This window comes from Cyanistes caeruleus, chromosome 37 (assembly GCF_971803275.1).
Source record: "Cyanistes caeruleus chromosome 37, bCyaCae1.hap1.1, whole genome shotgun sequence".
Lineage (NCBI taxonomy): Eukaryota > Metazoa > Chordata > Aves > Passeriformes > Paridae > Cyanistes > Cyanistes caeruleus.
Genome location: NC_141738.1, coordinates 824,894 through 847,118, shown reverse-complemented (window position 1 = coordinate 847,118; position 22,225 = coordinate 824,894). Strand labels below are relative to the sequence as shown.

General features: G+C 60.3%; 2 protein-coding genes across 6 annotated transcripts; one reads left to right on the top strand and one right to left on the bottom strand.

Moving 5' to 3' along the window:
- Positions 1-265: 265 nt before the first annotated feature.
- On the bottom strand, positions 266-11,689 carry LOC111945802 (mucin-3A-like). 5 transcript variants are annotated; one of them, XM_086871784.1, is made up of 13 exons: positions 11,292-11,689; positions 9,462-11,149; positions 5,637-6,548; positions 5,318-5,506; positions 4,736-4,860; positions 4,572-4,630; positions 4,160-4,308; positions 3,940-4,005; positions 3,694-3,856; positions 2,817-2,978; positions 2,638-2,738; positions 590-648; positions 266-508 (listed from the first exon to the last, which is right to left on the bottom strand). In XM_086871784.1, exons 2-13 carry the CDS (start codon positions 9,529-9,531, stop codon positions 392-394), a joined length of 2,172 nt encoding a protein of 723 aa, XP_086727910.1. In that variant the 5' UTR covers positions 9,532-11,149; positions 11,292-11,689; the 3' UTR covers positions 266-391. The 5 variants fall into 5 exon arrangements, with proteins under 5 accessions (XP_086727910.1, XP_086727911.1, XP_086727914.1 ...); XM_086871785.1 differs by having other exon boundaries at positions 5,637-6,545; positions 11,292-11,433; XM_086871788.1 differs by lacking the exon at positions 9,462-11,149 and having other exon boundaries at positions 11,492-11,606.
- Positions 11,690-11,777: 88 nt separating this feature from the next.
- On the top strand, positions 11,778-17,855 carry AP1S1 (adaptor related protein complex 1 subunit sigma 1). The gene is made up of 5 exons (XM_086871886.1): positions 11,778-11,930; positions 13,146-13,324; positions 15,667-15,775; positions 16,481-16,618; positions 17,387-17,855. The coding sequence occupies exons 1-5, from the start codon at positions 11,928-11,930 to the stop codon at positions 17,432-17,434; spliced, it is 477 nt and encodes a 158-aa protein (XP_086728012.1). The 5' UTR covers positions 11,778-11,927; the 3' UTR covers positions 17,435-17,855.
- Positions 17,856-22,225: the final 4,370 nt, after the last annotated feature.

The following is a 22,225-nucleotide window of genomic DNA, read 5'->3' as shown; positions in this document are numbered from 1 at the left end:
CCCTTTGTCCCCGTGGGAATGAGGTGTGGAGGAACCTCCAGGGTTTCATTCCAGGGCTGGGGACAAGGACACGTTGTCCCAACACACGTCACCCAGCGGGGTCGGGGTGTCCCAAGGGCGGTTCCCGATCGCTCGGTCAACAATTAACTCACCCCCAATTAATTTCTGTTCCTCTTTGAAATGTGTTTTCCTTGGATCTGCGTCCCCAGCCCAGCCCCCGCCCCGTCACGCAGCCACCCGGTGTCCCCAACAGGAAGCGGAGAGGTGACAATAAAACAAAGGATATATTTAATTATAATTAATTATAAAAAGCTCTCTGTGCAAACAGCTGCGCGGGGAGGAAGAGGACGGTGGATTTCCCGCTGCTCATCACCGCCGTGTCCCCGTGTCCTTATGTCCTCGTGTCCCTGTGTCCCCCCTCCGCCCGTCTCCGTGTCCCCGCGTCCTGTCCCCGCTGGCTCTCGGGTGGCCCCACTGGTGGGACCACAGTCGGTCTCCGGATGTGCATCTGGGGAGGAAGGAGAGGGGAGGATGATGATGATGGGGTGGGGGATAAAAGGGGGACAACATCAGGGGCGGTGTCACCCACCATCCTCGAGGTGTCCACCATCTCCAGGTTGATGTAGGGCGTGCTGGAGGTCTCCATGTCTGTGGGGTGGAAGAAGAGATGCCGTGGACCCCTGGGTGCCACAGAGACCCCCACGCTGTCCCCACCTCCATCCCCACCTCCATCCCCACCTCCATTCCCACCTCCATCCCCACCTCCATCCCCACCTCCATCCCCACCTCCATCCCCACCTCCATCACCACCTCCATCCCCACCTCCATCCCCACCTCCATCCCCACCTCCATCCCCACCTCCATCCTCACCTCCATCCCCACCTCCGTCCCCACCTCCATCCCCACCTCCATCACCACCTCCGTCCCCACCTCCATCCCCACCTCCATCACCACCTCCATCCCCACCTCCATCCCCACCTCCATTCCCACCTCCATTCCCACCTCCATCCTCACCTCCATTCCCACCTCCATTCCCACCTCCATTCCCACCTCCATCCTCACCTCCATCCCCACCTCCGTCCCCACCTCCATCCCCACCTCCATCACCACCTCCATCCCCACCTCCATCCTCACCTCCATTCCCACCTCCATCCCCACCTCCATCCCCCCCTCCATTCCCACCTCCATCCCCACCTCCATCCCCACCTCCATTCCCACCTCCATTCCCACCTCCATCCCCACCTCCATCCTCATCTCCATCCCCATCTCCATCCCCACCTCCATCCTCACCTCCATCCCCACCTCCGTCCCCACCTCCATCCCCACCTCCATCACCACCTCCATCCCCACCTCCATCCTCACCTCCATTCCCACCTCCATTCCCACCTCCATTCCCACCTCCATCCCCACCTCCATCCCCACCTCCATCCCCACCTCCATCCTCACCTCCATCCCCACCTCCGTCCCCACCTCCATCCCCACCTCCATCACCACCTCCATCCCCACCTCCATCCTCACCTCCATTCCCACCTCCATCCCCACCTCCATCCCCCCCTCCATTCCCACCTCCATCCCCACCTCCATCACCACCTCCATCCCCACCTCCATCCCCACCTCCATCCCCACCTCCATCCCCACCTCCATCCTCACCTCCATCCCCACCTCCGTCCCCACCTCCATCCCCACCTCCATCACCACCTCCATCCCCACCTCCATCCTCACCTCCATTCCCACCTCCATCCCCACCTCCATCCCCCCCTCCATTCCCACCTCCATCCCCACCTCCATCCCCACCTCCATTCCCACCTCCATTCCCACCTCCATTCCCACCTCCATCCTCACCTCCATCCCCACCTCCGTCCCCACCTCCATCCCCACCTCCATCACCACCTCCATCCCCACCTCCATCCTCACCTCCATTCCCACCTCCATCCCCACCTCCATCCCCCCCTCCATTCCCACCTCCATCCCCACCTCCATCCCCCCCTCCATTCCCACCTCCATTCCCACCTCCATCCCCACCTCCATCCTCATCTCCATCCCCATCTCCATCCCCACCTCCATCCTCACCTCCATCCCCACCTCCGTCCCCACCTCCATCCCCACCTCCATCACCACCTCCATCCCCACCTCCATCCCCACCTCCATCCCCACCTCCGTCCCCACCTCCGTCCCCACCTCCATCCCCACCTCCATCACCACCTCCGTCCCCACCTCCATCCCCACCTCCATTCCCACCTCCATTCCCACCTCCATTCCCACCTCCATCCTCACCTCCATTCCCACCTCCATCCCCACCTCCATCCTCATCTCCATCCCCATCTCCATCCCCACCTCCATTCCCACCTCCATCCCCACCTCCATCCTCATCTCCATCCCCATCTCCATCCCCACCTCCATCCCCACCTCCATCCTCACCTCCGTCCCCACCTCCATCCCCACCTCCATCCCCACCTCCATCCCCACCTCCATCCCCACCTCCGTCCCCACCTCCGTCCCCACCTCCATCCCCACCTCCATCCCCACCTCCATCCCCACCTCCGTCCCCACCTCCGTCCCCACCTCCGTCCCCACCTCCATCCCCACCTCCATCCTCATCTCCGTCCCCATCTCCATCCCCACCTCCATCCCCATTACCTTCCCAGGTGGCCGCCGGATTCCCCGCGGCGAAGCCTTGCGACGCGTCCCAGTTCTCGTCGTCGCTGCTGTACAGCTCCGAGCGGGACCTCAGCCTGTCCCTGCGTGGTGGGACCGACACGGATGAGACTCGGGACCACCACGGGACCCCCCGGCTCACCCCACGGTGACACATTTACCTGTACTGTTCCTTCTGCCGCCGAGACCTCAGCAGGAGGACGGTGAAGATGGTGGTGACCAGGACCAAGATGGCCACCGGAACCCCTACGGCCACGCCCACCTTGCTGACACGGGACCTGCAGGCTTTGTCCTGGTACCAGAAGATCAGCTGGTCCGAACACCTGGTGGGGGTGGTCATGGTGGTCATGGTGGTCATGGTGGTGGGGTCACCATGGTCATGGTGGTGGCGTCATCATGGTCATGGAGGTCATGGAGGTCATGGCAGTGGGGTTGTCATGGTGGTCATGGTGGTCATGGTGGTCATGGTGGTCATGGTGGTGGGGTCACCATGGTCATGGAGGTCATGGCAGTGGGGTTGTCATGGAGATCATGGTGGTCATGGTGGTCATGGTGGTCATGGTGGTGGGGTCACCATGGTCATGGAAGTCATGGCAGTGGAGTTGTCATGGGGGGCATGGTGGTCATGGTGGTCATGGTAGTCATGGTGGTCATGGTGATCATGGTGGTGGGGTCACCATGGTCACCATGGTCATGGTGTTGGGGGTTGTCATGGGGGGTTCTGGTGGTCATGGGGGTCATGGTGGTGGGGTCACCATGGGGATCATGGCAGTGGGGTTGTCATAGGGGTCATGATGTTCATGGATGGTGAGGGTGGCCATGGTGGTGGTGGGGGGGTTGTGGTCATCATGGCCATGGTTGGGTGGTCACGGTATTAGGGTCATCATGGGGGTCACGGTGTTGGGCGTGGTCATGGGAATGGGGTGGTCACAGTTGTGAGGCCATCACGGGGGTCACCATGGTGAGCAGATCATGGGGATGGTGACGATGACACCCACGGGATGTGGAGGGGAGACCACCCGTTTTTGGGGTCCTTACTGGCACTGCGGCCCCGCCCGGCTGACGGAGCAGCTGCCATGGACGCAGGGCAGGGGGTGGGCGTGGCGGGCGTCGCAGGGCGTGACGCAGACGATGCCGGTGTCCGTCAGGGATGGTCTGTAGAAGGTTTGGAAGCCCTCCTGGACGTAGGTGTCGCACAGACCTGAGGGTGGGGACACGGGGCTCAGGTTTTGGGGTGCTCCGGAGGGTCGGACACACCCAAACACCCCCGTGGGCTTTGCTTACCTTCTTCCAACGGTTCCGGCCTGTAGTTGAGGACTTCGGTGGCAGCGGCGTTGAAGCAGAAAGAACCTGGCGTGGAGAGAGGAGATGCTGGTGGGCCACCCCAAGGCCAGCAGCCCCCAGCGAGGAGCTGGTGCTGGTCCGAGCACCTGATGGGAATGGTCATGGTGGTCACAGTGGTCACAGTGGTGACGGTGGTGGGATGACCCCTGGGCTCACTCACATTTGTCCCCTGTGCAGGTCTCATCGCAGTCGGTGTAGTTTTGGAAGGCAGTGACGAAGTTCTTGGAGATGTTCTTCAGCGTGTCGTTGACCCTGGAGCTGGGGTTGACCTTCAGGAGGGCGTCATAGACCACCACAATGCTGCCCGAGCTGTGAGGAGAAGGGGCAGAGCTCGGCTCTGGACCAAACTGGGACCAGTTTGGGATCCCCAGTGTGGAGGGACACCACGGTGACACGGGGCTGGACTGTCCTGGAGGAACCCCACGGACACGGCGTGGCTTGGAGGGACGCAGATGCTCCAGACTTGAGGGGAATCACCTCAAACTGACCCCCATGGGTCCCTTCACCCCAAACCACCCCACCGGAGCCCTGGAGAGGGTCAGGAGCCCACCTGGCCACCGGTGGAGACTCACCTCAGGTTTTTGATGACCACACCTTGGTAGTCCTTAATGTGCCCATAAATCTTCAACATCTGGAAGACAAAGAGAAGCCAGGGAAGAGCCAGGTGCCCATCACGGCCCACATCCCCCTCAAGGGACTGTCCCCAGGGCCACCCCTGGCATTGCGGAGTCCCGACCTTCTCCTGGAACATTTTCTCGAAGTCCTTGTAAGCATCTGAGGATGGATTTTTGAATTCATCAGTCAAATTCCTGTTGACGATTTTGGTCTTCATCTCCACCGTGGCGTTCATCATCACTGGCTCTACAGAGGACAACCATGAGGAAGAGACCTGGCTGTCCCCATCCCACCCCTGGTGAACTGTGGCCAGGGGATTCCTCCATGGAGACCCCAATCCCAGGTCATTCTCCCCAAGGTGACCCCGTTTCTTGGTTGGTCCCTCGGTGGTGACCCAACTTCATCCCAGGGTCAGCCCCTCCGTGGTGGCCCCATCCCCAAGTTGGTCCCTCCTTGGTGGTCCTGTCCCCAGGTTGACCCCTCTGAGGTGGTCCCCATCCCACATCTGTCCCTCCTTGGTGGTCCTGTCCCCAGGTTGACCCCTCTGAGGTGGTCCCCATCCCACATCTGTTTCTCCATGGTGGTCCCAATCCCAGGTCAGACCCTCACAGTGCTCCCAACCCCTGGCTGACCCCTCAAAGGTGACCTCAGCCCAGATCCTGCTCTGGTGGCCGCCCCACGGCACCTTGGGACAGTCCCCTACCGTTGCTGATGTCCACGATGTCCTTGATGAACTGGCACCTGTCCCCTCGGAAGTTCTTGGTGCACTGGCAGAGGCCGCTGTCCCAGGTGCCCCCATTCTGGCAGATGGGATCCTCGCAGAAGTCACCTTGGAAGCCCTCGGGACACAAACACTTGCCACCGTCCCAGGTGCCACCGTTCTGGCACTGACCTGGCAGAGGAAACCAAGAACAAAGGTGCTGTGACACCTGGAGGAACCCCAGGAGACACCTGGAGAAAGCTGGGCACAGGTAAGGGAAAAGGGACGTGGTTATGGAGGGCCACCAAGGAGACAGACTCACCTGGACTCGTGACCATGGTTGTCATGGTGGATGCGCTGGTGGTAATGCTGCTGGTGGTGGTGATGGTGGGGACAGTTGGGGTGGAAGATGGGGTGGGGGTCATGGTCAGGGTGGGGGTGGTTGTGTCCATGTTGGGGGTGACAGTTGGGGTGGAAGATGGGGTGGGGGTCATGGTCAGGGTGGGGGTGGTTGTGTCCATGTTGGGGGTGACAGTTGGGGTGGAAGATGGGGTGGGGGTCATGGTCAGGGTGGGGGTGGTCGTGTCCATGTCAGGGGTGACATCTGAGGTGGAAGGTGGGCTGGACATCTCAGTAGGGTTGATGTCGGTGGCCGTGTCCATCTTGGGGGTGACAGCTGAGGTGGAAGGTGGGCTGGACATCTCAGTAGGGTTGATGTCGGTGGTGTCCATCTTGGGGATGACAGCTGAGGTGGAAGGTGGGCTGGACATCTCAGTAGGGTTGATGTCGGTGGTGTCCATCTTGGGGATGACAGCTGAGGTGGAAGGTGGGCTGGAGATCTCAGTAGGGTTGGTGTCGGTGGCCATGTCCATCTCGGGGGTGACAGCTGAGGTGGAAGGTGGGCTGGAGATCTCAGTAGGGTTGGTGTCGGTGGCCATGTCCATCTCGGGGGTGACAGCTGAGGTGGAAGGTGGGCTGGAGATCTCAGTAGGGTTGGTGTCGGTGGTGTCCATCTTGGGGGTGACATCTGAGGTGGAAGGTGGGCTGGACATCTCAGTAGGGTTGGTGTTGGTGGTGTCCATCTTGGGGATGACAGCTGAGGTGGAAGGTGGGCTGGACACCTCAGTAGGGTTGGTGTCGGTGGCCGTGTCCATCTTGGGGGTGACAGTTGCGTTTGTAGACAGGGTCAGGGATGCAGTAGAGCTGTCCATGCTGTCGTCCATGGTTGTCCCTGCTGGAGTAGAGGTGGCCACGTCACCCCAGGACAGCCACGCCCTTGGAGTGGACATTCCACCACCTCCTGCAGGTGAAGGACCTGCCCTGGCCGACCTCAGCAACATCTCCCAAATCCCGCTGGCCACCAAAGCCTGTGGAGCCCCAGGGACACCTGGAGCCCCTCAGGGACACCTGGAGCCCCTCAGGGACACCTGGAGCTCCCCAGGGACACCTGGAGCCCCTCAGAGACACCTGGAGCACCTCAGGGACACCTGGAGCCCCTCAGGGACACCTGGAGCCCCTCAGGGACACCTGGAGCTCCTCAGGGACACCTGGAGCCCCTCAGAGACACCTGGAGCACCTCAGGGACACCTGGAGCCCCTCAGAGACACCTGGAGCCCCTCAGGGACACCTGGAGCCCCTCAGGGACACCTGGAGCACCTCAGGGACACCTGGAGCTCCCCAGAGACACCTGGAGCTCCCCAGGGACACCTGGAGCTCCCCAGGGACACCTGAAGCCCCTCAGAGATACCTGGAGCTCCTCAGGGACACCTGGAGCTCCCCAGAGACACCTGGAGCTCCCCAGGGACACCTGGAGCCCCTCAGGGACACCTGGAGCCCCCCAGGGACACCTGGAGCACCTCAGGGACAGCTGGAGCCCCTCAGGGACCCCCACCCACAACAGACCAGCACCTCCCAAACCCCACCTGGGATCTCCAAAGGTTCCCCAAGGATCCCCAAGCCCCCCTGCTGGGTCTCAACACCCCCGGTTGGACCCCAGAACCTCGTGAACTCAAAGATCCACCGACCCCTCCTCAAACTCCCCTGGACCCCTCAAGACCCTCACCCACCCCAGACCAACAAACCCCCCAAAAACCCAACCCTGGTTCTTCAAAGATGCCCCAAAGATGCCCCAAGGATCCCCAGGTGGGTCCCAAGACCCCCCCAGAGGGATCCCAAAGCCCTGTGACCCCAAAGATCCATTGACCCCCCCCCCCAAAGACCCCTGGGTCCACCCCAAAGACCTTTGGACCCCCGAAGACCCTCACCCACCACAGACCAACGTCCCCAAAATCCCATCCTTTGGGTCCCAAGGACTCACGGACCCACCCCAAAAACCCACAGACCCCCCTCAAAAGACCCCTGGGACCCCCCCACAAAGACCCCTGGACCCCCAAAGACCCCTGGACCCCCAAAGACCCCCTGGACCCCCAAAGACCCTCACCCATCACAGACCAACGTCCCCCCAAAAATCCATCCTTGGTTCTCCAAAGATGACCCCAAGACTCCCCAGACCCTCCAGATCCCCCCAAAGACCCATGGATCCACCTCAAAAACCCACAGACCCCCCTCAAAAGGCCCCCTGGACCCCCAAACAAAGACCCTGACCCCCCCTGAGGCCCCTGGAGCCCCCTCCAAAGATCTCCAGGTCTCCAAAACCATCCCCATCCCTCCAAAACCCAACCTTGGCTCTCCAAAAATGCCACCAAGACTCACAAAGACCCTCCAGACCCCCAGCTGGGCCCCAAAGACCCCTGGACCCCCAAACAAAGATCTCAGACCCCCAAACAAAGATCCTGGACCCCCAAACAAAGATCCGGGACCCCCAAACAAAGATCCGGGACCCCCAAACAAAGATCTCTGTCCCCCACCCAAGAAACCCCTGGACCTCCAAAGAACCCCATCCACAACATCCCCCCAAGACCCACCCTTGGTTCTCCAAAGACACTTCCCAAGATCCCAAGATCCCAACTGGGTCCTGAACCCACCAGTTGGGTCCCAAAGACCCCCAGACCCCCCCTGAAGACCCCAGTTCGTTCTGTTTGCTGCCAGCCCCACATCCTTTGGGTGATCCCAGTCCCACCCCATTTCCAAACTCGCGGTTCTGGGCTCCTCCTGCCATGGGGTGGGGAGGGGTCCTGGAGCTGGGGAGGGGTCCTGGTGCCAGCAGGGCTGAGGAGAAGTCCTGGTGAAACCAGGGTTGGGGAGGGGTCCTGGAGCTGGGGAGGGGTCCCGGTGCCAGCAGGGCTGAGGAGAGGTCCCGATGCCACCAGGGCTGGGGAGGTGCCAGCAGGGTTGGAGAGGTCCCAGTGCCACCAGGGCTGGGGAGGGGTCCCGGTGCCACCAGGGCTGAGGAGGTGCCAACAGGGCTGGGGAGGGGTCCTGGTGCCAGCAGGGCTGGGGAGGGGTCCTGGAGCTGGGGAGGGGTCCCGGTGCCAGCAGGGCTGAGGAGAGGTCCCGATGCCACCAGGGCTGGGGAGGGGTCCTGGTGCCACCAGGGCTGAGGAGAGGTCCCAGTGCCACCAGGGTCGGGGAGATGCCACCAGGGCTGGGGAGGTGCCAGCAGGGTTGGAGAGGTCCCAGTGCCACCAGGGCTGGGGAGGGGTCCTGGTGCCACCAGGGCTGGGGAGGGGTCCTGGTGCCACCAGGGTTGGGGAGATGCCAACAGGGCTGGGGAGGGGTCCTGGTGTCAGCAGGGCTGGGGAGGGGTCCTGGAGCTGGGGAGGGGTCCCGGTGCCAGCAGGGCTGGGGAGGGGTCCTGGAGCTGGGGAGGGGTCCCGGTGCCAGCAGGGCTGGGGAGGTGACAGCAGGGTTTGGGAGGGGTCCCGGTGCCACCAGGGCTGGGGAGGTGACACCAGGGTTTGGGAGGGGTCCCGGTGCCACCAGGGTTGGGGAGATGCCAGCAGGGCTGGGGAGGGGTCCTGGAGCTGGGGAGGGGTCCCGGTGCCAGCAGGGCTGAGGAGGTGACACCAGGGTTTGGGAGGGGTCCCAGTGCCAGCAGGGCTGGGGAGGGGTCCTGGAGCTGGGGAGGGGTCCCGGTGCCACCAGGGTTGGGGAGGTGACAGCAGGGTTTGGGAGGGGTCCTGGTGACACCAGGGTTTGGGAGGGGTCCCAGTGCCACCAGGGCTGAGGAGGTGCCAGCAGCTCCCACCTGTGACAGTGCCCAGGACGCAGACGCAGAGCAGGGCCCGGCTGCCCCATGGCCACCACCGTCCCCCCATGGCCCCGGAGCTGGGGGGCAGAGCCGGGCACACGGACCTGTCCCCGGGATCCAGGACACGGAAAAAACACCTGGGGGGGACCTTTGGTCACAATAAAACGAGGTGGGAGGAACCGATCCGGCGAGGATTCCGCCCTTTTCCCGGCACGCGTGGTGGCACGGGGCACCAGGTGTCCTTCCTGGAATGGTGACAACACCTGAGCTCCAGGAGGCTCCTCAGGGAGTGTCCAGGTGTGTCCTGGAGCACGTCCAGGTGTGTCCTGGAGCAAGTCCAGGTGTGTTCCAGGGCATGTCCAGGTGTGTCCCAGGATGTGTCCAGGTGTGTCCCAGGACACGTCCAGGTGTGTCCCAGGATGTGTCCAGGTGTGTCCCAGGACATGTCCAGGTGTGTCCCAGGATGTGTCCAGGTGTGTCCCAGGATGTGTCCAGGTGTGTCCCAGGGCACGTCCAGGTGTGTTCCAGGACATGTCCAGGTGTGTTCCAGGACACGTCCAGGTGTGTCCCAGGACACGTCCAGGTGTGTCCCAGGCATGTCCAGGTGTGTTCCGGGACATGTCCAGGTGTGTCCCAGGGAACGTCCAGGTGTGTCCCAGGCATGTCCAGGTGTGTTCCAGGACATGTCCAGGTGTGTCCCGGGACACGTCCAGGTGTGTCCCAGGCATGTCCAGGTGTGTTCCGGGACACGTCCAGGTGTGTCCCGGGACACGTCCAGGTGTGTCCCAGGATGTGTCCAGGTGTGTCCCAAGGAATGTCCAGGTGTGTCCCAGGATGTGTCCAGGTGTGTCCCAGGCATGTCCAGGTGTGTTCCAGGACATGTCCAGGTGTGTTCCAGGATGTGTCCAGGTGTGCTCCAGGACATGTCCAGGTGTGTCCCAAGGAATGTCCAGGTGTGTTCCAGGACACGTCCAGGTGTGTCCCAGGACACGTCCAGGTGTGTCCCAGGCATGTCCAGGTGTGTTCCAGGATATGTCCAGGTGTGTCCCAGGATGTGTCCAGGTGTGTCCCAGGATGTGTCCAGGTGTGTTCCAGGACATGTCCAGGTGTGTCCCAGGACACGTCCAGGTGTGTCCCAAGGAATGTCCAGGTGTGTCCCAGGACGTGTCCAGGTGTGTCCCAGGATGTGTCCAGGTGTGTTCCAGGACACGTCCAGGTGTGTCCCAGGACACGTCCAGGTGTGTCCCAGGACATGTCCAGGTGTGTCCCGGGACATGTCCAGGTGTGTCCCAGGACATGTCCAGGTGTGCTCCAGGACATGTCCAGGTGTGTTCCAGGACGTGTCCAGGTGCGTCCCAAGGAATGTCCAGGTGTGTCCCAGGACATGTCCAGGTGTTCCCATCGGGATGTGGGGCACAGGGGTCACCCCAAACTGGGATCATCAAAAACTGGGGTCACTGCTGTCCTGGGGTCACTCTGGGGTCACTCTGGGGTCACTCCTGTCCTGTCCTGGGGTCACTTTGGGGTCACTCTGGGGTCACTCTGGGGTCACTCCTGTCCTGTCCTGGGGTCACTCTGGGGTCACTCTGGGGTCACTCCGAGGTCACTCTGGGGTCACTCTGAGGTCACTCTGGGGTCACTCTGGGGTCACTCTGGGGTCACTCTGGGGTCACTCCTGTTCTGTCCTGGGGTCACTTTGGGGTCACTCTGGGGTCACTCTGGGGTCACTCCTGTCCTGTCCTGGGGTCACTCTGGGGTCACTCTGGGGTCACTCTGGGGTCACTCTGAGGTCACTCTGGGGTCACTCCTGTCCTGTCCTGGGGTCACTCTGGGGTCACTCTGGGGTCACTCTGGGGTCACTCCTGTCCTGGGCTCGGGGTCACCACCATGTCCCAATGCGCTGTTTCAACCCGAGCACCCCAAATTCCCCTTTTTCACCCCAAATCTCCCCCCAAGGATCCCAAATTCCCCCTCTCTCCCAGTTCTGCCCTCCGTTGCCATGACAACACCCCCATAGCAACCGTTACCCGGCCACACCGCGTTGCCAAGGCAACATCCCCGCCCACCGGCATAGTCCACGCCCCCTCCCCGTTACCACGGCAACAGCCGCCCCCCGGCGGGAAGCGCGCCCCGGTTCCCATAGCGACAAGCCCCGCCCCTCCCCGTTGCTATGGAAACCCCGCCCCTTCGGCGGGAAGCCCCTCCCCATTTCCTCGTCCCCAGGCCACGCTCCTTTCTCCCGTTGCCACGGCGACAGACCGCGCCCCGGGGGCGCCGGCGCATGCGCGGTGACGTCACACCCGGAAGCGGCGGGCCCGGCGCGGCGCTGCCGGAGGCGCGGAGCGGCCCCGTCCGACCCCCCCCGACCCCCGGGACCCCTCCGGGACCCCCTCCCCGACCCCCCCCGGACCCCCGGCCCCGCCCGCGGCCCCGCCCGCGGCCCCGCCCGCGGGACACGGCGCTATGGTGAGCAGGGGGCGCGGCGGGGGCGGGAGTCACGTGGTGAGGAGGGGCAGTCACGTGGTGCGGGGGAAATGGGGGGTGGTGGTCGTGCCCTGGGGGGGTGACCTTTGACCTCTGACCACGTGACCTCGGGATCCCAACGGGGGCAGAGCCCACTCCCCCCCTCCCGGGATCGGTTCCCACGTGACCTCTCACTCCCCTCCCCCACCCCGGCACCACGTGACTCTGCAGACCCCGCCCCCCCAATCCCCCCGGATCCCAAATGAGCTCCCAGACCCCTCCCCCACCCCCACGGGACCCCCCCCCTTACCTTGTCCTCGACCCCCAAATCCCCCAAAATCCATGCCCAGACCCCAAAATCTCTCAAAATCCCCCCAAAATCCATGCCCAGACCCCAAAATCCCCCCAAATCCCCCCAAAATCCATTCCCAAACCTCCAAATCCCCCCAAATCCCCTCAAAATCCATCCCCAGACCCCCAAATCCCCCCAAAATCCATTCCCAAACCTCCAAATCCCCCCAAAATCCCCTCAAATCCCCCCAAAATCCATCCCCAGACCCCCAAATCCCCCCAAAATCCATCCCCAGACCCCAAAATCCATCCCCGGACCCCCAAACCTCCCCCAAATCCATCCCCAGACCCCCAAAATCCTTCAAAATCCCCCCAAAATCCATCCCCAAACCTCCAAATCCCCCCAAAATCCCCCCAAATTCCCCCAAAATCCATCCCCAGACCCCAAAATCCCCCCAAATCCCCCCAAAATCCATCCCCGGACCCCCAAACCTCCCCCAAAATCCATCCCCAGACCCCCAAATCCCCCCAAATCCCCTCCCAGTGCTCCCAGTCCCTCCCAGTGACCCCCCCAGCCCCCCCCAGATTTGGTCCCAGCTGCTGTTCAGCCACCAAGGGAAACTGAGGCTGCAGAGCCCCCCACTCCCAACCCCTCCCCGGGCCCCCAAATCCCCCAAAACTCCCCCAAATCCCCCCAAAAACACCCCAAAATCCCTCAAAACTCCCCCAACCCCCCCCAATATCCCAAAAATCTCCAAATTCCCCCCAAAACCCCCTCAAAATCCCCCCAAATCCCCCCCAAATCTCCCCAAATTCCCCCCAAAACTCTCTCAAATCCCTCCAAAATCCCCCCAAATCTCCCCAAATCCCCCCAGATCCCCTCCCAGTGCTCCCAGTCCCTCCCAGTGACCCCCCAGCCCCCCCCAGATGCGGTTCATGCTGCTGTTCAGCCGCCAAGGGAAACTGAGGCTGCAGAAGTGGTACCTGGCCACGGCCGACAAGGACAAGAAGAAAATGGTCCGGGAGCTGATGCAGGTGGTGCTGGCCAGGAAACCCAAAATGTGCAGTTTCCTCGAGTGGAGGGACCTCAAGGTGGTCTACAAAAGGTAAAACCCACCCAAAAAAATTCTAAAAAATTGAGTTTTCCACCCTTAAAAAAAAAAATTGAGGAAAAAATCCAAAAAAAACGTGATTTCCCACCAAAAAAATCAATTTTTTCAGCCAAAAAAAATGAGTTTTCCACCCATTAAAAAGGGGTTTAGGGGTTAGAGAAAAGGATTGTCCGCAAAAATAATTATTTTTTTTTCCCAAAATTTCTTTTTTTCCGTGCAAAAATGATCTTTTTCTCAAAAAAATGGGGTTTTTTCCTCCCAAAAAGTGGCTTTTTACTGAAATAAAATCACCTTTCCCCTCCAGAATGCCTTTTTGCCTCTTAAAAATGTCTTTTTTTCCCTAAAAATGTCTTTTCCTCCCCACAGAAAATTTCTTTTTTCCTCCCAAAAAATTCATTTATCCCCCAAAAATGTGACTTTTCCCTCCCAAAATTTTCTTTCCCCCCATAAAAAAATTGCCCCAAAAATGCCTTTTTACCCCCCAAAAAATACCAACTTTACCTCCAAAAAAAAAAATGCCTTTTTCCCCAAAAAAAAGCAACTTCTCTCCCAAACTTTTCTTTTTTCCCCACAAAAAATATTTTTCCGCAATAAACATCCAATTTTCCCCAGAAAAATCCACGTTTTCCTCCCCAAAATTCTCTTTTTTTCCCTAAAAAATCCATCTTCTCCCGAAAAAAATCACTTTTTCCCCTAAAAATCCACATTTTCCCCCAAAATTCCAACTTTTCCCCCCAAAAAAATCCACCTTCTCTCCTAAAAAATCCACTTTTTCCATAAAACCCCAAATTCCAAATTTTTTCCCTCAAAAAAGCTTCTCCTCAGGTGGACTTTGGAGATCCAGGGGACCTCCCACCTCAGTTTTGTCCCCCCCAAACCGTCCCGTGGTTGGGTTGACCACGGTGGGGTTGTCCATGGTTTGGTTGACCACATTGGGTTGTCCATGGTTTGGTTGACCACGGTTGGGTTGACCATCATGGGTTGACCATAGTTGGGTTGACCATGATCTGGTGGACCATGATGGGTTGTCCATGATGGGTTGACCTTGATCAAGTGCACCATGATGGGTTGACCATCATGAATTGACCACAGTTGGGTTGACCATCATGGATTGACCATAGTAGGGTTGACCATGCTTGGGTTGACCTTGATCAAGTGCACCATGATGGGTTGACCATTGTGGGTTGACCACGGTTGGGTTGACCACATTGGGTTGTCCATGGTTTGGTTGACCACAGTTGGGTTGACCATCATGGGTTGACCATAGTTGGGTTGACCATGGTGGGTTGATCCTGGTCAAGTTGACAATGATGGGTTGACCATGGTTGAGTTGACCATCATGAGTTGACCATATTTGGGTTGACCATGGTTGAGTTGACCATAGTTGGGTTGACCATGGTTGAGTTGACCATCATGAGTTGACCATAGTTGGGTTTACCATGCTTGGGTTAACCATGGTCAAGTTGACAATGATGGGTTGACCACAGTTGGGTTGACCATGATGAGGTGACCATGGTTGCATTGTCCATAATGAATTGACCGTTCTTGGACTATGATGGGTTGACCCTGGTTGGGTTGACCATGATGGGTTGACCATGGTTGGGTTGGCCATGATGGGTTGACCTTGATCAGGTGGACCATGATGGGTTGACCATAGTTGGGTTGACTATGCTTGGGTTGACTGTGGTCAACTTGACAATGATATGTTGACCACAGTTGGGTTGACCATGATGGGTTGACCATGGTTGCGTTGACCATGCTTGGACTGACCATGGTTGGACTGACCACGATGGGTTGACCATGATTTGGTTAACCATGATGGGTTGACCATGGTTGGGTTGACCACGATTGGGTTGACCATGGTTGGGTTCACCACGGTTGGGTTGACCATGATGAGTTGACCATGGTTGGACTGACCATGATGGGTTGGCCATGATTAGGTTGACCATGGTTGGATTGACCATGGTTGGGTTGACCATGATGAGTTGACCATGGTTGGGTTGACCATGGTTGGGTTGACCATGGTTGGGTTGACCATGGTTGGATTGACCATGATGGGTTGACCATGGTTGGGTTGACCATGATTGTGTTGACCACAATGAATTGACCATGGTTGGGTTGACCATGATGGGTTGACCATGGTTGGGTTGACCCTGGTTGGGTTGACCATGATTGGGTTGACCATGATGGACTCACCATGATTGGCTTGACCATGATGGGTTGACCATGGTTGGGTTGACCATGGTGCCATCTGGGACCTCCTTGGGGCCACGTCCCGGCGCCCCGGTGGGTTTTGGTGGCCCAGAGGACATCCCCACCCCGATGTTGTCCCCCAGGTACGCCAGCCTCTACTTCTGCTGCGCCATCGAGGGCCAGGACAACGAGCTGATCACGCTGGAGCTCATCCACCGCTACGTGGAGCTGCTGGACAAGTACTTCGGCAGCGTGAGTGGGGACACGGCCCAGGGGGACACCCTGGGGACATCCCGGGGCCACCAGAAACATCTCAGGGTCACCAGAAACATCTCAGGGTCATCAGGGACACCCTGGAGTCACCAGAAACATCTCAGGGTCACCACAGGGTCACCAGAAACATCTCAGGGTCACCAGGGACACCCTGGGGTCACCAGAAACATCTCAGGGCCACCCCAGGATCACCAGGAGCATCCCAAGGTCACCTGGGACGCCCCAAGGTCACCACAGGGTCACCAGGGCCACCAGAACCCACCTGGGTGTTCCCCCAGTGGCCACCAGGAGAACCCCAGGACCGCCAAGGGCACCCCAAAGTTCTCCAGGAAGACCCCAAGTGGCCACCAAGAGACCTTCAAGGCCATCAGGGCCACCCCAAAGTTCTCCAGAGAGACCCCAAGGACCACAAAGGCCACCAGGAGTCCACCAGGGCCACCCCAAAGTTCTCAATGAGGACCCCAGGGCCATCCCAAAGTTCTCCAGGAGCCCCTCAAAGCCACCAGGGCCACCCCAAAGTTCTCCATGAAGACCCCAGGGCCACCAGGGCCACCCCAAAGTTCTCAATGAGGACCCCAGGGCCACCCAACGTCCCCTATCCCCACCCCCACCCCATAACCTGCCCCACCCCGAATTTGGGGGTGTCCCGAGGTGTCCCCAAGTGCCCGGTGACCTCCTGGCCAGGTGTGTGAGCTGGACATCATCTTCAACTTCGAGAAGGCCTACTTCATCCTGGACGAGTTCGTGATGGGTGGTGAGATCCAGGACACCTCCAAGAAGAGCGTCCTCAAGGCCATCGAGCAGGCGGACCTGCTGCAGGAGGTGGGGACACCCCAAAAATCCATGGGAGGGGCATGGGGGCACCCCAAAAATCCCCTTGTGGACCATCCATGGTGACCTCAAAGTCCATGGAGGTTCTTGGAAGGTCATGGTGACCCCAAAAATCCCCTATGGACCATCCATGGTGACCCCAAAATCCATGGGGAGCTTCTCCAGGAGGTGGGGACACCCCAAAATTCCATGGGAGGGGCATGGGGGACCCCAAAAATCCCGTAGGGACCATCCATGGTGACCCCAAAGTCCGTGGAGGTTCTTGGAAGGTCATGGTGACCCCAAAAATCCCCTATGGACCATCCATGGTGACCCCAAAATCCATGGGGAGCTTCTCCAGGAATTGGGGGACACCCCAAAAATCCATGGGATGGGGTTTTGGTGACCCCAAAAATCCCATAGAGACCATCCATGGTGACCCCAAAAATCCTTTATGGACCATCCATGGTGACCCCAAAATCCATGGAGGTTCTTGGAGGGTCCTGGTGACCCCAAAACCCACCTGGAGCTTCTCCAGGACTTTGGGACACCCCAAAAATCCACGGGAAGGGGGTGGGAAACCCCAAAAATCCCCTTTGGACCATCCCAATTTTAGGGGGAGGGGGGGGTTCCTCCTTTATCCCCCCCAAATTTGGGGACAATTTCCCCTTGTCCCCCCCACCCAAATTTTAGGGTGGTGTCCCCCTCATCCCCTCCCCCCCAGTTTTGGGGTTCGGGGGGGGATCCCCCCAATTTAACCCTTTCCTTTCCCCCCCCCAGGAAGACGAATCCCCCCGGAGCGTCCTGGAGGAAATGGGGCTGGCGTAGCCCCCTCCCCAAAATCCTTTATTGGGGGGGGGGGTTTGGGTTGGACAAGACCCCCCCCCCCCCCCAAATTTTGGGGACCCCTCCCCCACCCCGCAGCCTCATGGGACCAATCCCAGCCTGGAGAAGACCCGAGGGGGGGGGGGGAGGGGAGGGGACACCCCCCCCCACGCCCCCTCCCCAAATTGTAAATATATCTATAAATGGGGGGGGGGGGGGGGGTGGCTTAATTTGGGGGGGGGGGGTCCCTAAAATATTTTGGGGGTGGGGGGAGGGGGTGGGCTCTGCCTTCACCTGGATTTTGGGGAGGGTCCCCAGTGGGTGCCGCCCCCTCCCCAAATTTTGGGGACCCCCCCCACCCAAATTTTGGGGACCCCCTCGCCCCTAAAAAAAAAAATTTGGAATAAAATCTGTGGAGAACGGAGCGGAGCTTGGTGATTTGGGGAGGGGGGAAAAGGGATTCGGGGGGGCGTTTTTCATTTTGGGGAGGGGTCTTGGCTCCTTTTTTGGGGTTATTTTGGCAATTTTGGGGTTGTTTTGGCAATTTTGGGGGGTTTTATCCATTTTCTGGGGTTATTTTGCTGCTTTTTTAAGGGTTTTTTTGCTCATTTTTGGGTTTTTTTACCCCTTTTTGGTTTATTTTTTTTGGGGGGGGTAATTTTGTTCCATTTTGGGGTAATTTTGTTCCATTTTGGGTTCTTTTACCCCTTTTTGGTTCATTTTTCCCTTTTTTGGAGTAATTTTGCTCCATTTTGGGGTAATTTTGTGTTGATTTTACCACTTTTTGGGGTTATTTCATCACTTTTTGGTTGTGTTCTACCCTTTTTTTTGGTTCTTCTACCCCATTTTGGGGTTATTTTAACCCATTTTGGGGTTATTTTACTTCTTTTTGGGTCATTTTACCCCATTTTGGGGTTATTTTGCTCCTTTTGTGGTAATTTGTCTCCATTTTGGACGTATTTTACCCCTTTTTTGGGTGTATTTTACCCCTTTTTTGGGTGTATTTTACCCCTTTTTTGGGTGTATTTTACCCCTTTTGGGGTTATTTTACCCCATTTTGGGGTTTTTTTACCCCCGGGGGGCAGAATTTACCCCTTGGGGGGGGTCGTTTCTTCTCTTTTTGGGGTCATTTTACCTCTTTTTGGGGCAGTTTTATTCCCAGAGGTTCCGAATTTGCCCACGGAGGTTCCAAATTTGCCCCCGGGGGCCCCGAATTTGTCCCCGGAGGTCCCGAATTTGCCCCCGGGGGTTCCAAATTTGCCCCCGGGGGTCCCGAATTTGCCCCCGGGGGTTCCAAATTTGCCCCCGGGGGTCCCGAATTTGCCCCCGGGGGCCCCGAATTTGCCCCCGGGGGTTCCAAATTTGCCCCCGGGGGTCCCGAATTTGCCCCCGGGGGTTCCAAATTTGCCCCCGGAGTTCCCGAATTTGCCCCCGGGGGTTCCAAATTTGCCCCCGGGGGTCCCGAATTTGCCCCCGGGGGCCCCGAATTTGCCCCCGGAGGTCCCGAATTTGCCCCCGGGGGTTCCAAATTTGCCCCCGGGGGTCCCGAATTTGCCCCCGGGGGTCCCGAATTTGCCCCCAAAGGTTCCAAATTTGCCCCCGGGGGTTCCAAATTTGCCCCCGGGGGTCCCGAATTTGCCCCCGGGGGTCCCGAATTTGCCCCCGGGGGTTCCAAATTTGCCCCCGGGGGTCCCGAATTTGCCCCCGGGGGTCCCGAATTTGCCCCCGGGGGGTTGAATTTGCCCCGGGGGGGGCAGCAGAAGCCCCCTCCCCAAAGAACGGGAGTAACTCGTACTAAAATAGTCGCTTTTATTCGTTAGCAAAATTAGTGATTGGGGGGTTATTTACAGGCAACCCCCCCGCGGGGAACTGGGAGGGACTGGGAGAGACTGGGGGGGACTGGGAGGGACTGGGGGGGACTGGGAGGGACTGGGAGGGACTGGGGGGGACTGGAGCTGGGTCTGGGGGAACTGGGGGGGACTGGGGGAACTGGGAGGGACTGGGAGGGACTGGGGGAACTGGGAGGGACTGGGAGGAACTGGGAGGGGCCTGGAACTGGTACTGGGGGGGACTGGGGGGAACTGGGAGGGGTCTGGAGCTGGAACTGGGGGGGAACTGGGAGGGACTGGGAGGGGTCTGGAGCTGGGTCTGGGGGAACTGGGAGGGACTGGGGGGGACTGGGGGAACTGGGAGGGACTGGGACGGACTGGGAGGGGTCTGGGTGGGACTGGGAGAAATTGGGGGGAACTGGGATGGACTGGGAGGGGACTGGGACTGGAAAGGGGTGGAACTGGGAGAGACTGGGGGAACTGGGAGGGGTCTGGAACTGGAACTGGGGGAACTGGGAGGGACTGGGACAGACTGGGAGGGACTGGGGGAACTGGGAGGGGTCTGGAACTGGAACTGGGGGAACTGGGAGGGACTGGGACAGACTGGGAGGGACTGGGAGGGACTGGGAGGGACTGGGAGGGGTCTGGAACTGGGTCTGGGGGAACTGGGAGGGACTGGGACGGACTGGGAGAGACTGGGGGGAACTGGGAGGGGTCTGGAACTGGAACTGGGAGGGACTGGGGGGAACTGGGAGGGGTCTGGAGCTGGGTCTGGGGGAACTGGGAGGGACTGGGACAGACTGGGAGGGGCCTGGAACTGGAACTGGGGGGGAACTGGGCAGAACTGGGCGTCTCTGGGGCCGAATGGTGGGAAACTGGAGGCGGGACTGGGCAGAACTGGGATTAACTGGGACGGCGAGGGGGGGGGGGGACGCTACAGTCGGAACTGGGACAACTGGGAGGACCCAACTGGTGGCCACAGATCAATGGGAACGACCCCGGACTGGGGAGGGGCAACACATCCGAGCATGGGGGGGGGTCTGGGGGGGTCTGGGGGGGTTTGGGGGGGTTTGGGGTCACCCCCATCACGGATACCCCCGGGGGGGGCTCCCCAAAACCCTCTCCAGGTAATTCTGCAGCTGGCGGTCCCTCAGCGGGGGCGGGGGGCGCCGGGGGGGCGGCAGGAAAGTCCTTCCCGGCAGCTGATCCAGAGGCCGGATCCGAGGTTTGGGGGGCCGGCTGAGCTTCGGGGGGGTCTCCAGCGCCTCCGATCCCATCCCCAGCATCCCCAAACCCATCCCTGCCGCCTCCTCCTTGCGCTTCTGCTCCACGTCGTGGATGATGTCCACCACGTCGTCGGCCGGCAGGTGCAGCTTGCTGGACAGCTCGATCAGCTGGTCGATGGTGCCGGGGTCCAGCTCGTCCACCTCGGCCGGGTCCTGGGGCTGAGGCTCCTCGGAATTGCCGGCCCCGACCTCCTCGGACGCCGCGAGCCGGTCGCCCCTCGCCGGCATCCGCTGGCCCCGCGCTGGCAGGATCTCGTTGTCCTCCAAGCCGCCGTTGCCGTCGTCGTCGAAGCCGCCCCGGACCTTGAAGCCGCCGTTGTCCCCGAGGTCCTCGTTGGTCTTCAAACCCCCAAAGTCCTCGTTGGCCTTCAAACCCCCGAAATCCTCGTTGCCGCTGGCCTTGACCTTGAAGCGCCGGTTGACCTTGAAGACCTCGTTGTCGCCGTCGTAGCCGCCCTTGTAGCCATCGAGGTCGTCGCCGAGGCCGAAGCCGCCCTTGCCCTTGTAGCCATCGAGGTCGGCGTTGAGGTCGTTGCCGAGCCCGAAGCCGCCCTTGCCCTTGTGGCCCTGGTGGCCACCGAGGTCATCGTCGAGGTCATCGCCGAGGCCGAAGCCGTCCTTGCCCTTGTAGCCGCCGAGCTCATCGCCGAGCTCGTTCCCAAGCTCGTTCCCCAGGCCGAACCCGTCCTTGCCGTTATCCCCGAACTCTTCCTCTCCATCCAACCCTTCCTCCTCCTCCTCCTCCTCCTCCGACCTCTTATCCTCGGCCACGGCGGCTCCGGGCCCGCGCAGGAGGTACCGGAGCAGCAGATCCGAGGCCAGATCCGCCAGCCGTTCCTCCTCGGCCGCTGCTTTCCTGGCGGCCTGCGCCTGCCGCCGGCTCTCGGCCAGCTCCTCGTAGCGCCGCTCCAGCAGCCGGTGCTCCAGGCTCTGCTGCTGCCGGAGCTGCCTGGAGCTGGGCCAGCCCAGCTCCCGCTCCCGCTCCCGGTCCCGCTGCCGGTCCCGCTTGGCTTCGGCTCGGAGCCGGCCCAGTTCCTCCAGCTCCTTCAGCACCTGGGCGTGGGGAGCGGCGGGGCCCGGCGGGGAGCGCTTGGAGAGGCTGTGGGGAGGGGGCTGGGGGTCGCTGGAGGCGGCGGGGGCGGCCCTGGGGGGCAGCGGGGTGGGCGGGGGGCGGCTCTGGACCAGGAGGGTGATGGAGAGCAGGAGGGCGGCGCTGCGGAGGGGGCGCGGGGGGGGCGTCATGGCGCCTGGGAAAACGGGGGGGGGAGGGGGGTGAGGGGGTGACCCCTCCCCCACCGGGGTTTTGGGGGGTGACCCCTCCCCCCAATGGGATTTTGGGGGGTGACCCCTCCCCCCAATGGGATTTTGGGGTGACAGGTGTGAACAGGTGTGGACAGGTATGAACAGACAGGTGTGAACAGGTGTGGACAGACAGGTGTGAACAGAGAGGTGTGAACAGACAGGTGTGAACAGGTGTAAACACACAGGTGTGCACAGACAGGTGTGAACAGACAGGTGTGAACAGACAGGTGTGCACAGACAGGTGTGAATAGACAGGTGTGAACAGGTGTGGACAGACAGGTGTGAACAGCTGTGAACAGGTGTGGACAGACAGGTGTGAACAGCTGTGAACAGGTGTGGACAGACAGGTGTGAACAGCTGTGAACAGGTGTGGACAG